The following is a 16,392-nucleotide window of genomic DNA, read 5'->3' as shown; positions in this document are numbered from 1 at the left end:
TATTCCTGATTGCCCACATATATGAGTTCTTCAAAATTTCCTTTCAATGGGCTTTACCTTTTTGAAAATCATACTTAACACCACTGGTCCTTTAAAATTCATTCATTGACTCGTTCATGTGTAGCAAGAAACACTAGTGGGGAGGGAGGGAGAGGTTGGGTTGGGGGGTCCATAAGCTTCTCAAAGAAATGGTTGGTCCTGCTTTCCTGACCCCAGCCCATCTTCAGGTGAGAAAAGTACACTTTACCCCCAGTCATGGCCGGATAATTCCCTTCCCAGGGCTATAAAATCACGGAATATGATGGAAGAAGATCCTGAACCATCGTTAAGGAATAAGAGGTCATAAGACCTACCCACATCCGGCAGGCAGTTGTAGCTAAGCCGCGATTCAAATCCAGACATCAAGACTCCCCCAGTGCTCTTTACTCTACCTGCCATCTAGTGTATTCTGGGGCCACTAAACTGATGTCTCTCACAGGTCTGCAGCACCTGGAATAACCTGACCCCTAAGTTTCTGGTTTTGGTGAAGCCAGAGACAGGGCAGAGAACTGGGCCGAAGGGCGGGGCTGGAGGCCGGGAGGCGGTGCCTGGGAATGGGGGCGGAGCCCGAGGCCGTCACGCAGCTGCCTCCGCCCCACAGACTGCCGGGAGTCCATCCCCGGCAGCGCTCCGCTTTCCTCGGCTCCGCCCCCGTCTGTCTGTGTCTGCGCCAGCCGCTACCGATAAAGTTGTTGTTCTGCCAACATGGCGGCGCCCATAGTGACTGTCCTGGCAGTGTTCGCCTAAAGGTGGAAACAGAGGCGTGAGGAGCCGCAGGCCGGAGCCTGTGAGCAGGTAAACCCCAGCCCGGGGCTCAACGGGACGAGAGGCTTCTGGAGAGGAGAACTCTGTTCCCGGATCGGGAGGTTCCGACTTGCTGGAGGCAGGAGGGGAAGGTGAGGGCTGAGTTCGCTGGTCCCCGGAACCCTGCAGTTTCTGACCTGGAAGTCTCTGAGATCCGGGTCTTCAGACTTGTGGAGCCAAAGACCCTGACTGTAGCTCTGGACCTTTTCCAGTACCAGAAGAATTCACATGTACACGTAGTCTTGTATTCAAGTTCCCTTCCTACTGCTCCTCTGCCCCAGTTAATCCCTGGATCTTTGCTTCCCTGGGCTGGGGGGTTTGGACTCAGTTAAAGGCCGTCCAGTGCATCTCTGTGGCCCAGAGATCCTTGCCACTGCATTAAAGTTCGCAACCCCTCAGAGATCACGTGGATTTACCACCTCATCCTAGAAGGAAGATGAGGTTCCCGATAGGATTTGCCTGAAGTCCCCCAAGGAATTAGCCTTTTTTTTTTTTTTTTAAAGACTTTTCTTATTTAACACAGATCGCAAGCAGGCAGAGAGAAAGGGGGAAGCAGTCTCCCTGCTGAGCAGAGAGCCTGATGCGGGGCTGGATCCCAGACCCTGAGATCATGAGCTGAGCCACGCAGGCGACCCGGAATTAGTCTTTGCAAAAGCCAAGATTGTATTTTTTGTTAAAAATTTGTCTTCTTTAAGATGCACTTTCCCTAATCCATTCTTGCGCATTTTCTTTTGGGTGCACACAGATGCCCTCATGTACTTCTTTCTTGTGTTCTCTTTATTTGCCTGTTTCCTACTCTTCCCATACGTTTCTCTGCCCATATATGATTGTCATTTCAGGTCCAGTTCTCAGGCTTGTCCCATTCTAACCACATGTCGCTGCCTTCATCATTCTCAGAAAACCTAAACTTGAGCCCCAAGTGAGGGTGAGGTCAGGACTGACTATCCAAAAAGGAGTGAAGTAGTGGGGATTGATGCTTTGGAAAGATGTGGAAGAAAAGACAAGATTCCAAGCCTCTAGGCAAGGAACTAGATGAGACAGAGCTAAGGAAGAAAAGGGCCAAGTTGATTCTAAATAGAAGACATGAGCCACACCTTTCACATTGCTGGAATGGTTATAGTTCTCTAATAAAATGGCTGTATCTGTTGTCAGGAAGAAGCCAGGGATCAGGGCTTTGGTGGTGGAATGTCCAAGAGCAGGGCCTGGAAAGTAAAGGAAGGGAACAGGTCTGATGCATCAGGAAGTTCTGTAGTATATTGTCGAGATACATTGAACGAACCTTTTAGAATTTCTAAAAGAAAGTGAGTTTTATTCAAGGCCAAGTTAGGATAGCTGCTGGGGTACACAGTCTTCACAAAGAAGAGAGTGCTCTGTGAAGGAACATTTGGTGTAGGGTTATATAAGCTCCAGCAAAGGAACATTTGGTGTAGGATTGTATTTTTTTTTTTTTACATAAAAAGTTACATATCATTAGACAAAGGACATTTCAGAAAGTTGCAGTCCTTAAACTTCTAGTTTATGCAGGGCTGTATGCCTTTAATCTTATGGGAACAAGGGAAGTTTCTCCTTTTTTTTTTTTTTTAATAATCTTTGTTTGGAATGTTCCTTTTTGGTTATTTCATAAATGCAGCAGATGGGCAGTGTGCAGCCCATACTTGGAGGTTTTGCGTAATCATTTTGATTTTGGTAAATGTTAAAGTATAGTTTCCCAGGGAGCCCAGGAGCAGGGGCCATAAATATTAAAAATTGAAAATTTCCTTTTTTTAAATCAATATTGTAGCCCTGCATACACTTTATGCTGTGTCCCTCTGAGTCTTGGGGATCCCCATTTGGGTGTAGACACGTTATTACCACATTGCTCCCCAGAGAGGTGGAATCCATTTACATTCTCAGGTGTTGAGATGCCTTCTGACAGTTGAGCCTCGGGACAGGCCAGCATGTGCTTGGAGCTCCTCTGAAGCCTGGATGATGGGGAAGGAAGCTGGCTAGATAGACCCTGGGCCGGGCCTATGGGGGAAGGAGACAGGGAGCCTGTGGCAGGGGCTGGCCCAGCTGGTAGTCTCCCCTTGTTCCTGTGGGAGTTTTGTGTCTTTGGCATTTGGAAACACTGGGTGCCTTTATATTTTCCATTAAAGAGTGTGTGCTTAGCTCAGCTGAAGTTCTGTGGTGTAGTTTTCAGGGAAGGAAGTCATGAGAAGGATAAGAAGAAAGCAGGTGCATGTTCAGGGAACTCTAGACTAAACGGGAGAACAAACTCACACGAGAGGGTCCCGGGCAGCTCCTAAGTGTGTGCTTTCTGTCCTCTTTTTCAGGATCTCCCCACCTTCTGCAGAATGGCTTCTGCTTGGCGGAAACTGGGCTTTTACGTCTCTTTTCTGAAAAGCCACCTAGAAGGTCAGCCAGGAATCGTCAGCAGGGGAAGGAGAGTGATTCTGGGATGCACCAGAGATATATACAGTGCCACTGGAGAGTGGACGAAAGAGTACACACTGCAGACAAGAAAGGAAGTCGAGAAATGGTGGCATCACCGAATAAAAGAACAGGCCTCCAAAATTTCAGAAGCTGATGTGAGTATTCTGAGGAGTTTTGAGAGGGTAGAGAAGAGGGGATAAGGACTTGGACTCTGGGGTCAGATTTCCCAAGTTCAAATAAGTTATTAAGTATGTGACCTTGAACTGAATGATTGACTGTGTGCTTCAGTTTTGTTATCTATTATGGACAGTGCTAATACTAGTGCTTCCTAGGATGTTTTTGAGCGGTACATGAGATCAGACAAGGATAGTGGTTAGAAGGGTTTCACCCCATTGGGCATTCTGGAACAGCATTTACTGGGGAGAGTCATCAGGACTCATCCGGCAGGGATAGGGTCCTTCCTGGTCCATGGCATGGTAGGGCAGCACACAGGGATCTGGTGGGGTCACATGTAAAGCTCCAGGAGTGGCACCTGGACCCCTCACCTGTGGAACTTTGAATCTGCATATTCTGAGAAGCACCTGCCTCTTCCCTGGCATAGACCTTGGTCTCAAACCTGGTTCTGCCACCTCAGCATCATGGTTTGGGAAGTACCAGCCCTTCCCTTGTGTGATCTGGGCCTGGGAGCCAGCCTTGCAGTGGCAGTTGTGTGAGTTAGTGAACTGTTGGCTTCTGCTTGGGATGCATCAGCTTAGCTCTCTACTTAGAATTATCTTCAGTATTTGGTTGTACCCAGTTTCCTTGAGGCACCATATTGGATGCTGGTTCCTTCTCTAGGAGTCCAGTCTGTTAGGGATTGGTCTTGGGTGTGGTAGCCCTAACTTCTTGATGTTGGTCAAAGTAACAAATGGGAGATGTGATTCGTTGCATGAAATGTTGACTCTGAGCAGAGCCAAGCACTAGAAGATAGTTTACTCTTAAATTCTATCCTCCCTTTGTAATAGTTGCCAAATAATACGGACCTTCTACAGTTAATCGAAGAGATGAGGCCAAAGGCAAGCAGTTGAGTTAACATAACTGCAAGAGACCGCCTTTCCCTAGACTCGGCCATTTCCCATCTCCCACTTCTTGCTCTTTTCAGACTCATTCCTTCTGTGAGATGGATCACTGAAGACTGCTGGGGCAGTTGTTTGTGTTAAAGTGAAGAGGATGTTTTTGGGAATGGGTCAGGGAGACACTCTGGTCTTGAGAGAGGTGTGATGGATAACAAATGGAATGATAGAAAGGACAATTGGAATAGGATGCGTGATTGTACCATGAGAGCCTGACGCAGGGCATGAAGAGCCTTCACGTGAACCTGACCAGACTCAGGTAGCCGAATGCATTTTGGAAACAAACTAGGGAGCGGTTTCATTATGGACACGGAGAGTCAAAGTAGCTTTTCTTCTGTTTCTTTGTCTTCTTGGTTTAGATTATAAGTTAGTAGCTTCTACACATCTTGAAGTTACAGCTTACTGATTTTTATGGCATCTCATTCTTCTTAAGTATATGGTTTTTTAAAACAATTAAACGGATCAAGGGGCACCTGGATGGCTCAGTCAGCTGGGCCTCTGGCTCTTGGTTTTGGCTCAGATCGTGATCTCGGGTTGTGAGAGTGAACCCCACGTTGGGCTTTGCGTGCAGTGTAGTCTGCTTGGGATTCTTTCTCTCCCCCTGTCCCTCTCCCAGCTCATGCACATGCACACTCTAAATAAATAAATAAATACATAATAAATTCTTTTAGAAAATTAAATGGATCAACATAAATTATGTATCAGTAATTAGGGAAGTAGCTGGAGGGATATTGAGGGCGATCTCCTGGGAGCAGCCTCTCAGGGTCTGTTCTGGGGAATGGTGAGGTGGAGAAGATTCTGTATGTCCAGTCAGGAACCAGGGCCATAGGGTGGGCTCGGCCTCAAGACCGCAGTGTGCTCGCGGCCACATCCTGTAACCTCCTTGATCCTCAGATTCTTTTTTTTTTTAATTTATTTGATAGAGAGAGAGGTCACAAGTAGGCAGAGAGGCAGGCAGAGAGAGAGAGGAGGAAGCAGGCTCCCCGCTGAGCAGAGAGCCCGATGCGGGACTCGATCCCAGGACCCCGAGATCACGACCCGAGCCGAAGGCAGCGGCTTAACCCACTGAGCCACCCAGGCGCCCGATCCTCAGATTCTTCGCGTTGTTTATCTCACAGAATTGTTTCGAGAATCGGATGAGAAAATGTGGCTGAACACATTTTACAAACTGAAATGTTACATCAGTAAAAGATCCAGGAGGATGAACGTGTGGAGTATCTTTGTCAGGAACTAAGGAGACAACTAGATGTCCGTGGACTTTGAAGCCTTTATCATTGACCTCACTCTGGTGTTAGATCTATTTAAAATCCACCCAGATGAGTATCCAGGAGTTGAATGTCTTGCCATGATCACCTTAATCATCATTTTTTAAAAGATTTATTTATTTATTTGACACAGAGAGAGAGAGATCACAAGTAGGCAGAGAGGCAGGCAGAGAGAGGTTGGGGGGGCGGCAAGCAGGCTCCCGGAGGAGCAGAGAGCCCGATGTGGGGCTTGATCCCAGGACCCTGAGATCATGACCTGAGCCAAAGGCAGAGGCTTAACCCACTGAGCCACCCAGACACCCCCTTAATCATCATTACTGAACAAAGTTCCATTTAAAGAGCATTTTACTATATGTCGGTACTATCTTCCATATATTACCTCATTTAATCCTGAAACAACCCTGGGGATATGGGGGGAGTAAGAAAACAGAGGCTCAGAGGGAGGTTTGGTTATTTATGGGGATACGTGCCTGGGACCTTCTGTTGCTCACCTTTGATTTATAGATTCTGAGCTCAGAAAGGCAGGAATTTGTCCAAGGTCCCACAGCTGGTGGCAAGGCTTGGGCCAGAACTAGGGCTCCAGGCTCCCTCTGTCTGTCCCCTCTAAGTCTACGACAGCTTTGGAACGTGATCTATAAAGAGGCAAGAGTTATCTTTCTCCTGACGTCAGAAGCTGGGAAAAACAATAGGTCCCACTTATAAAAACCACCCTCTTGCCATCACTTACAATCTTAATTTCTTTCAAAGGCTTACATTCTTATACTTTTATATAATTATGAAAATTTCCCCTTCAATCAGATTCCTGCTCAGTTTTACCATAAACCCCCATAATTCCTTCTTGCCATCCGCAGAGGATAGAACTCATTTCATTATCACGGAGGGAAATGAACTTAATTCACACAGAAAAGCAAAAAGCAGGGACACAAAGCAAGCAGAATACCTCTTCTGCAATAAACAAAAATAGTCATGAATATTAAAGACTTTGGCCAGTAGGGCTTTCCTGTATATCTTCTGTAAGCTCCGTTTTGGAGTTTGGCTTAGTTAGTGTGTGAAGAATCACTCAATTGTGCTATACATTAAATCTCTGTTGGACAGACCTACCAGAAAGAGAGTCATGAAGAAGCCGTATGTGGAAAATGTTTGCAGTAAGATCAGTTGTTAAATAAACATGATATAAAAAAAAATAGATCTGTCACTCTTAACGGAAACAAATTGATTATAATAAATGGGCTTCATGTAAAGACTTAAAATGAAAAACGAGAAATGGTTTATATCAAGGATTTTATTGATTTTTTTCCAGATCCTTAAGACCCCTGTAATGGGTATTTCCCCACGTCCCTAAAAATGCCCCAAGAAAAGGCAATAGACCCAGTCCATTACGAGAAGGAGTAAGGCTCAGACGGAATAGACAGTTTGCTTGCTTCTGATTCTATACAGAGTGACATAGTAAGGTCTGTGCCTACTTTGAGGGACCAGTTTACAAGCACTAGTTTACAAGGACTAGTTTACAAGTCACTTCCCTTCTTAAAGACAGCAAGTCCTGAGTCACCACCGACTCCACACCTCAGGGCCAGTCTCCTGAGGTTTTCCAAGGGTTACGAGTCTGTAGTTTCCAGTTAAAACGTGTGATCACTAATGGATGCTTTCCATCCGTTTATGTAAATCAGCTGCAGTTGTTACTTGAGCATTACGTGATTTTCCCGTTTGTGTCTTTTCCAGACTCCTGTGTATTCCCTTCTCCCTTTTCTTCCTTTAGGCAACTTCACTTAACCCCCTCATTGGTCATTTCTGGAGGTTGGGCAGTGCAGAGAACATTCTAGTCTGTTTCGCCACATGTTAGTGGCCCTGTTAAAGGTTTGTTTAACTTCTTTGCTGAAGGAACTTTAAAGCAAGGAGCCAAATGAGATTTGGAAAGAATCTGACTTCTGGTGTCTTCTGCTCCCCTGATTGTAATTGGCTGCGTCAATGATCATCATGCAAATACTTAGCAAAACATATATCACCCCCTCCATACACGAAGGAATGGTCATGTATATTGTTTTGCGTTTGTTTCCATTACTTTGGGGGAAGCAAAACCTGAAGGAACTCTAGCAGTGCCGCAGGAAGGGAAAAAGGGCAGAGAGGAAAAGGAAGGCAGAAATCAATGAAAGAGTGTTAATATCAGAAGGTCCCGACCTCAGAGACCGGCAGTTATCTCTTCTTCTTTTCTTCAGAGAGCTCTGCATGAGAGGATGTAAGGCTGGGTAGGAGGAGCGCTCCTGTCACCTGGATAGGATCTGAGTAGCTGGGAAAAAAAATGCCCTTTGGCTCTAAGTACTCTGTGGGGCTGGGTATTTAACTCCCGAAGTGAGGAGGTGGGGGGTGGCGGGGAGAGGGAGATGATGAAACCCAGCCCTTGCCCTTGAACCGCAGATCCCTAATTAGCAATCAGTTAAATGACTACCGTGACGCCTTTGGAGCCTTCTTTCCTCGGGCGGTGCAGAAACCCAAAGTCAGCCATCCGGGAAGGACTCCCTGCCCTGCGTTCATTCCATTTGGAAGCGGGTACCGTTTTTTCTGTTTCTTGTAATGCAGCTGTGTCTTTGGCAGCTGGAAGGTTCTCTAACCCTGGCGTGAGGCTGTCTGTAGATCGCCCCTGGGAAACAACAAACTTCTCGCCTCGTTGGCTCTGATTTTCTCATTACTTTCCCATTTCACCTTTGGCTGTTGAAAGATAAGCTCACAGTGATAAAGTTTTAGAATGTGAGTGAGGTCCGGAGCCAACGACCAAGAAAGAATTTTTGAGACGTCTTTGGTGTCTTTGGTGGTTTATCAAAGCCCTGGGACAGGAGCCGTGGGCAGAAAGAGCTGCTGCCATGTGATCCCGAGGACTGGCTGGTTATATACTCAGGAGCTGAAGACATGAGGACAAGGGCGTGTTCAGAAGGACTGTCATATGGTAAAGAAGACCCACAGGATAACAGAGATTTAGTTATCAAGCCAAGCTGTTTTTCCCTCTAACGAGGTACCAGCATGAAGACAGCTGGGAGTTTCCTGGTGGAATGTCACATTCCTCCTATCACGGGTCCTTGTCCTTGTCCTTGTGGATGAGCTTTAGGTTTAGAAGAACTTCAGCTTTATTTACATTTCCTCCTGCCTCAAGCTCCCTCAATTTTACAGTAGGGAGGGAAATGTTAGGGTTTTAGGAACTGAGTGATGGTCTCTGGGAGTTACGCTATTGGTAGGAACGCTCCTTCCTTGTCAACGGAGGGAGACTCAGGTCTTAGAGGGTTGTGCTCTTTACAAGTTAACTCTTTGTTTTCCCTTTAGGGCAGCCAGGAGTGCCTGAGGAATGTCATATCTATCCCATGGGTGGGGAGGGGCTGTGGAGTGTTAGCTTCTGCTGTGTCCTCTGGTTGCCTTCTGTTCCCCCATCAACAGTACAGCAGAGAAGCCCAGCACCCAGACTGGTGCCTGGGGATCCTGCTCCTTCTGCTAAGTCCAAGTCTGAATGCAGCTCCAGGGGACTTAGAGATGTCACATCTGTGTGATTCAACTGATGTGTCCTTGAATTATACGGATCTATGTGTTAGAACTTCATTTAGAAAAACACACTTCTTTAAGACCTAAGTAGAAAACTGTCTTAACAGAGAAGCTTTTAAAAGGGGGGGGAAAACACATTAAAAATATATATGGGTGATTAGCACTCTGAGGTTGTTTGGCATTCTTTTGGACATTCTTCAGCTTGAACAGTTTTTTTTTTTTTTTAAAGATTTTATTTATTTGAGAGATCACAAGTAGTCAGAGAGGCAGGCAGAGAGAGAGGAAGGGAAGCAGGCTCCCTGCTGAGCAGAGAGCCTGATGTGGGGCTCGATCCCAGGACCCTGAGCTGAAGGCAGAGGCTTTAACACACTGAGCCACCCAGGCGCCACATTCTTCAGCTTAAAGCAGGGCTTTGAATTTTGGTTTTTGACACTTTTGTCAATTCACATTATAGGAGTAGCTTTTTTTTTTTTTTGAGATTTTTTTTTTTTAATTTACTTGACAGAGAGAGTGAGTGGAAGAGAGAGCATGAGCAAGGGAGGGTCAGAGGGAGAAGCAGGCTCCCTGCAGGACTCGACCCTAGGACCCTGGGATCATGACCTGAACTGAAGGCAGTTTCTTAACCTACTGAGCCATGCAGGTGCCCTTTTTTTTTTTTTTAAAGGAAACTTCTAAAAATGTTAAACTATTACCTTGAGTACAGCACCAACGTTTTATGTGCATATAGGGCCCCAGTAAATGCTTAAGAAATGCTCATTGTCATCCTTTGTCAATTCTTTCCCAGAAATCAAAACCCAAGTTCTACGTACTGTCCATGTTCCCATATCCTTCCGGCAAGTTGCACATGGGCCACGTGCGTGTGTACACCATCAGCGACACCATCGCACGCTTCCAGAAGATGAGAGGGATGCAGGTAAGGAACGATGGCTGCTGGAATAGCCCCCCCGCCTGCTACCCACCCCCCACCTAGGGATGCAAGAATGTCGTTAATGTGGTCAAGACAAATGAAGAGAACTGATTTGGGTTCAAAGTAGGACAGTTTTGACGATAAACACGAAAAGCCCCATGTTTCCTTTTACGAACTGGAAGAGCTAATAAAGTGTCTGGATGAATGGTGGGGAGGAGGGTGGGGCACGATGGGGAGGGACTGCCATGTGTTTGGTGTTGTGCTGGGGATGGAGGTGGGGTGGGGATGGGGTCAGTTACAGCTACCAATGTTGGTAACACGGGCCATCTTCCCAGGATGAGCTCACAGTTGGGCAGGGGTGAAACACACAATCGATGGTCATCGTGTCGAGGCGTGAATCCTACAGTACAGATGTGCATCAAATGCTTTGAGAAGGAAGTGGGGTCCCAAGAGAATTTTCTCTTTCTGTTTGACATTTTCTGTATTCTTTAATGAGCATGGATTTTTTTTTATAATGGGGAAATTTAAAAATTTTTGAGGGAAAAAAATAATCTTGGGAGTAACAACTCAGGCATTTGGGAAAGGCTCCACTAAAGGAGCATCTGACGTAGGTCTTGAAGGACAAGGTGAAATTTACCAGAACAGGAAGAGAAAGACCCTTTTGTAGCCAATGTGGGCCAGTGCCCTTCACTCCAGTGCCAGTTACCCCTTTAAGCCTACCCTTTACTCTTTAGCAGTGTATCATCTGTAAAATGAGGTGGGAATGATCACGGTACCATCTTCTTTAACCACTTACAAAGCGGCGGGATGGAAGAAGGTTTGAGAACATGGGCTGCTGAACCCGATTGTCCAGGACTCAAATGCCCACTCTTAACATGTACTAGCTATGTGACCTTTAACTAGTTACTTAACCTCTCAAAACCTAGTTTTCCCTCATCTGTAAAATGGGTATAAAGCAGCACCCGCCCATTGAGACCTGCTACAAGAATCAAAGAGGACCGTGATGAAGTATTTGGCACATACCTGGCACATAGTACGTAACCAGTAAATACTACTCACAGCAGCTCCCGAGAGCCTCCTGTGCACATCTCTGTCCAACTCTGAGTTCATCAGTCCCCCCAGGAGCTTAAAATCCAGCCATGGTGGGACATCCATACCATGGATGTCAGCAAACGCTACAACTCTGGGCTCTTTTCCTCCCAGAGAGGCAATGGTTAAAACATTTGCTGGTACTTCCGCTGGCTGTTCCTGTTATTAACCTGGTAGGGTCCGTACAGATGACATCTGCCACCTCCTAGCTCTTTGTAAAGATTTTCTTTTAGACACGTAAGTGCATCTGTTGTCACAATTGGTTTGAAAATTTATGCTGAACTGACATTGGCAAGAAGTATTCCTAAAAAGGAAGGCAAGTTATAATGGCTCTGTGTCACTAGAAGAGTTAATAACTTTATACTACCAAATGCAGAAATTTGTGTTCTGCTTTAATAGTCAAAGGTATTTGTCTTCCTGGTTTATGTCGAATGTTATTTTCCCCAGACATTGCTTTCCGTCATTGCTGCGATGTTTATTAGAAAGAGAAGGCGCGGAGTGAATTGGCTCTTTGCCTAGAGTATAATTCTTTGTCTTACTGTGTTTCTTCGACTAGATTTATCTTCCGGTTTTTTACTTACGCCAACTTATTTTGGACAGTTAGGGAGTACAGGCAAATTGATGAAGATTAAGCTTTTATAGCAAAATTGTGCATTTATGAGAAGGTACAGGTGGTTGAGGGCGTGTGGGTGGGATCCTGATTCCCTTGGATGGGATGTAATGTTCTAGAGGAAACTCAAGGCAGAGCTCCAGGCCCCGAGCTACTCAGGCCCAGGAGACAAAATGGAGACTCCTAGAGTAACTGAAGTCCAAGGTCAGGCTGGACCCAGGAGTTGCATGACCTAGTTTTTTTTTTCTTTTTAAAGATTTTATTTATTTATTTGACAGAGAGAGATCACAAGTAGGCAGAGAGAGAGGAGGAAGCAAGCTCCCTGCTGAGCAGAGAGCCCGATGTGGGACTCGATCCCAGGACCCTGAGATCATGACCTGAGCCAAAGGCAGCAGCTTAACCCACTGAGCCACCCAGGCACCCCGCATGACCTAGTTTTGAACCGCATTCTGCCACCTTCTTGCTGAGAGACACCCCGCACAAGTCATTTCATGGCTTTGAGTCACCACTTTCCTCATATTTAAAATAGGGATAACAGTAATTCTTGCCTCGTGGGGCTGTTGTGTGGGTTCAGTGAGATAATACATGTGTGTTTGGGGTAATAACCCTTAATAAGTGATAGCTGCCATTATTATTTGCATTGAATTGGTTTACTCTGGGAGGTCGGCCACTATCAGTTAATAAACGAATCCCACTCTCTTCGGCCTGAAGCACGCTGTGTGAAGTTACCTCCTCAGAAGCAGCTCAACTGTAAAACATTGCCTGTAATTTATATTATCTAGCCTATGACCTGGTGGGTTGCCCGAAGCCACCACTCTCTGTTGTCTGTTTTATGGTGTCTGAGTCCGTGTGGTCAACAGGCACCTAGAGTTCTCTTTGTTTCTAAGTTTCAGTTGTTCTGTTTAAGATGATGCACTGTCTTTTGGGGTATTCTCCAGGTTCTGCTGAAATTAATTGTTGTTAATTTTCACAAGCCATATTTAAGTCAGTTCATCCCCTGTATAACTCCATGATATGGCAAAAGGGAAACAGAAATTTCAGTGTGATTGTCAATAACATCAAAGCCTTTTGAGCTTACTCTTGTGTTCAAATCCATTCCCAATGTCAGGACTGGTCCCAGAGGTAGAGCAGGGTTGGATTCAGGTCAGGTTCAATGGCTCTCACTATAAGAAGGAAGGAATATCTAATCTGGAGTAACAGTGGGGTCTGACATGTGTATTCATTCATTCATTCATTCATTCAATATATAGTCATTGGTATCAGCTTTTTTCTAACACTGGGATTTATATTGTATTAAATGGAAATACTAGAGTCTTAGGTTCAAAAATCAGTCAGTAGGCCTAAGAAAAATTCAGCAAGCTTTGGATTTTTCTAGAACTTCTTAATTTGTTGACTGGTTTGCTTTGTTCTTGAGTGGAGATGCATGAAATAATTCTAAGTTACACAAAGAACAGTATGGGAAGTAAAAGAGTGAGCCTTGGAGCAATTCTGCTCTCTTCAAGGCTCTCAGTGACCTGGGGGTGGATGCGCCTCTGTCCTCAACTTTCTCAACCTCAGCAACATGAAATATGGTAGACCAGTTCCTCCTCCTTAAAACACTGCTCTCAGTGAGACCCCCCTCTCCAGGCACTTCTGCATCTTGGCTTCTCCCTCCCAGTTTACTCCACAAACTTTCCCTGCCCCACTCCATCTTTGCATATTCTTTTATCAGATTGAGAAAGTTGCCCTGTATTCCTACTTTGCTTAGAGTTTTTCTCATGAATTGGTGTTGATTTTGGTGAAATGCCTTTTCTGCATCTGTTGAGATGGAATGAAGTTTTTCTCTTTTATTCTGTTGATGTGATATGTTAATGGATTTTTAAAAAAATTTTAAACCAACATTGTGTTTCTGAGACAAATTTCATTTGGTCATGATGTACTTTTTTTTTTAAATGCATGAATTGCTGTATATAATTTGTTAATCTCTCTACATGCATGGGAGATACTGCTCTGAAATTTTCTTTTCTTTAACGTCTTTGTCTGGTTTTGCAGTCAGGATGATGCTGGCCTCATAAAACGAACTAGAAGGTGTTCCCTTCTATTTTCTGAAAGCATTGTGTATTATTGGTATTATTTCTTCCTTATGTTTAATACCATTCACCATTCTGGGACTGCCATTTTGTTTGTGGGAAGTTTTAAAAGGACAGAGTCTATCTCTTTAATGCTATAGGGCTATTTAGATATTCTGTTTTCTTCCGTGTCAGTTTTAAGTTGTATTTTTCAAGGAATTTCTCTACTTTACCTCCAGTTCTGTGCTGGACTGCCTTCTCTTTTTTTCCCCTGTCTACTTTTCCCTGGGTACTCTCATTTATCCCCTTTAGTTTAAACAGGATACTTTAAAAAATTATGGAACATTTCCAACAGAGAAGTCCAGAGAGCATTATTATAACTACCCAGATCTGTATCCTGTTAGAAGATGCCAGGGGGGCTCCTGGGTGGCTCAAATCGTTAAGCATCTGCCTTCAACTCAGGTCATGATTCCAAGGTCCTGGGATCAAGCCCTGCATTGGGCTCCCTGCTCAGTGGGGTGCCTGCTTCTCCCTCTCTCACTCCCCTGCACCCTGTTGTTCTCTCTGTCTCTGTCTGTCCCTCCAAAGAATAAATAAAATCTTAAAAAAAAAAAAAAAGATACCACCATGTAATCCTATTAGTCTCAACTCTTGTTTTTTTCCCTTTTTTATGTTGCAGAGAAGAGTTCAATTCCAATCCTTGAAGTCAAAGTGACCATTATTCAGGAGTTACTCTATGTCCTTTGCCTTCATGTTTTCATGCTTTTACTCTATTGTTTAGGGATACATACACACTTATATGTAGTATTGTGTTTTAAATTTTATATAAAACATATTTTGGTATTCCGCATATTTTTTCACTCAGTATTTTCCATCAAGGGTTATCCTGACCATGTCTCTCTCTAGAGTTATTTCATCCATTATAAGTACTTTTATAATTATGCCAATAGTTAATTATCCATTTTTGCCTGGATAGTTTTAGGTTGTTTCAGATTTTTGCTCCAATGCATGTCCTTGTACTCGATTGATTAGCCTGTGGGAGAAGTGATGTTGCTGGGTCATAGAGTATACATAGCTCAGTGTTACTACATCTTTCTAAATTGCTTTTCAAGGGCAATTATTACTTCCACCAGCAATGAATGACATTTGTAACTGCTCTACATCCTTGACAGCACTTAGTAAGGTTAGTCTTTTTAGTCTGTGCTAATTTGTCATATGGGAAATGGCATCCAGTTGTGTTTTTAATTTACATTTTCCTGAGTAATATTCTCGTGAAGCTGAGATATTTTCATATGTTTATTGCCTATTTAATTTTCTTCTTTGTTTGCTTTGTTCACATTATTTGCCAAGTTTCTCTTGGGTTGTTTGTCTTTTTCATATTGCTCTATAGAATTCCTTACACAGTCTGGATTACTGATTCTGTGTTGGTTAAATGCAATGCAAATGTCTTCTGCCAGCCTGGGGTTTGTCCTTGAATTTGGTGAGCCCAGCCAGACCACAGATTGTAATTTGGGTTTGAGAATGGATGAGCATGATGAATTGGAAAGTTCAGGGTTGTTTTTACTTTGGTTTCCTCTTAGAGTGACAAATAAGTTGTGCAAAGGAGAGAAAAGAGACAAGAGGACAGGTGGATCATTGTGGCCCTCCACGCCTGAAGCCGGTCATGGAGATGGTCCTGAAAGTCATGATCATCACAGCTCTCTTGGGGAAAGCTAATGTCATGAAGAGCTGACCAGCCACAGACACACAGCTTAGATGTGGCCTTTATAAGTGGAGAGGCAGGTGGTTTGGGGTGATGAATTGATCAGGAAATAGGGGCTTTAGTCAGTGGCGGTGGTGGTACCTGCCTGACCTACCTCACAGATTTGAGGCAGGGTTCCTGTGAGGTCATCAGTGAGAAAAACTGTAACACAATTTCCCAGTGTAACCCAATTAATAGTAGCAATAATAAAGAAGTCCTAATATTTGGATGTTGAAGCAGGGGCCTCTTGAAGCCAGAGATCAGTTATTCTCTTTCAAGAGTCAGAAAAGGCTGCCCTGCCGATTGTCTTCTTCTGAAACTCATACAATATCTGATGACATATTTAAGGCTTGGCACATATGGTGATTTTGATGTGTCTTCATATGTTATATGCACCGAGGATTGGAAAATACAATAACGCACTTTACACCCTGGCTGGTCTCCCTGGCACCCTCTGGGCCAGAAACAGGATGATGACAGCATCAGGGTGGCCAGTCCCCCTCATAGGGTTGGGCTTGGACTCATGTGTCTCAGGCCAAATGCACTGCTCAGTTGGGTTTTCTGCTTCAACCTTTTTGCTATTTGCTATGGAGGAGGAAGTAAATTGAGGCTCTGTGAGTGGCTGCTGCGTGATCATAACGTGATTACCTCTAAATATCAGGAAGCGAGGGGAGCTCTTAGCAAGTGGATGAGAATACATGTTTCATCAATTTTTAGCTGGCCAGCCAGTCAGCAAGTGTGTATGAAGTGCCCAGAGGGCACATAGCGTGGCATTTCGTTTTCAAATTTTTGACACTCTGCAGCTTCTGGAAGTAGAGAGTGGATTTCCACAGCTTATCCTCT

At 44.6% G+C, this 16,392-nt stretch overlaps 1 protein-coding gene across 4 annotated transcripts in view; it reads left to right on the top strand.

Moving 5' to 3' along the window:
• Positions 1 to 689: 689 nt before the first annotated feature.
• LARS2 (leucyl-tRNA synthetase 2, mitochondrial) overlaps positions 690 to 16,392 on the top strand; it is a 152,446-nt gene continuing 136,743 nt past the window's right edge. For 2 of the 4 annotated variants that reach the window (XM_004760823.3, XM_004760821.3), the window contains exons 1-3: positions 692 to 834; positions 3,156 to 3,410; positions 9,939 to 10,067. In XM_004760823.3, coding sequence (XP_004760880.1) covers positions 3,177 to 3,410; positions 9,939 to 10,067 — 363 coding nt within the window. In that variant the 5' untranslated portion in view covers positions 692 to 834; positions 3,156 to 3,176. Of the gene's footprint in view, positions 936 to 3,155; positions 3,411 to 9,938; positions 10,068 to 16,392 lie in introns of all 4 variants that reach the window. The other 2 variants (XM_004760822.3, XM_045080902.1) reach the window with 2 other exon arrangements.

Source organism: Mustela putorius, unplaced genomic scaffold, assembly GCF_011764305.1.
Source record: "Mustela putorius furo isolate JIRA1106 unplaced genomic scaffold, ASM1176430v1.1 tig00000095_pilon_pilon_pilon, whole genome shotgun sequence".
NCBI classification, from domain to species: Eukaryota; Metazoa; Chordata; class Mammalia; order Carnivora; family Mustelidae; genus Mustela; species Mustela putorius.
Note: the sequence above shows the minus strand (reverse complement) of the source record. Positions and strands in the feature narration are given on the sequence as shown.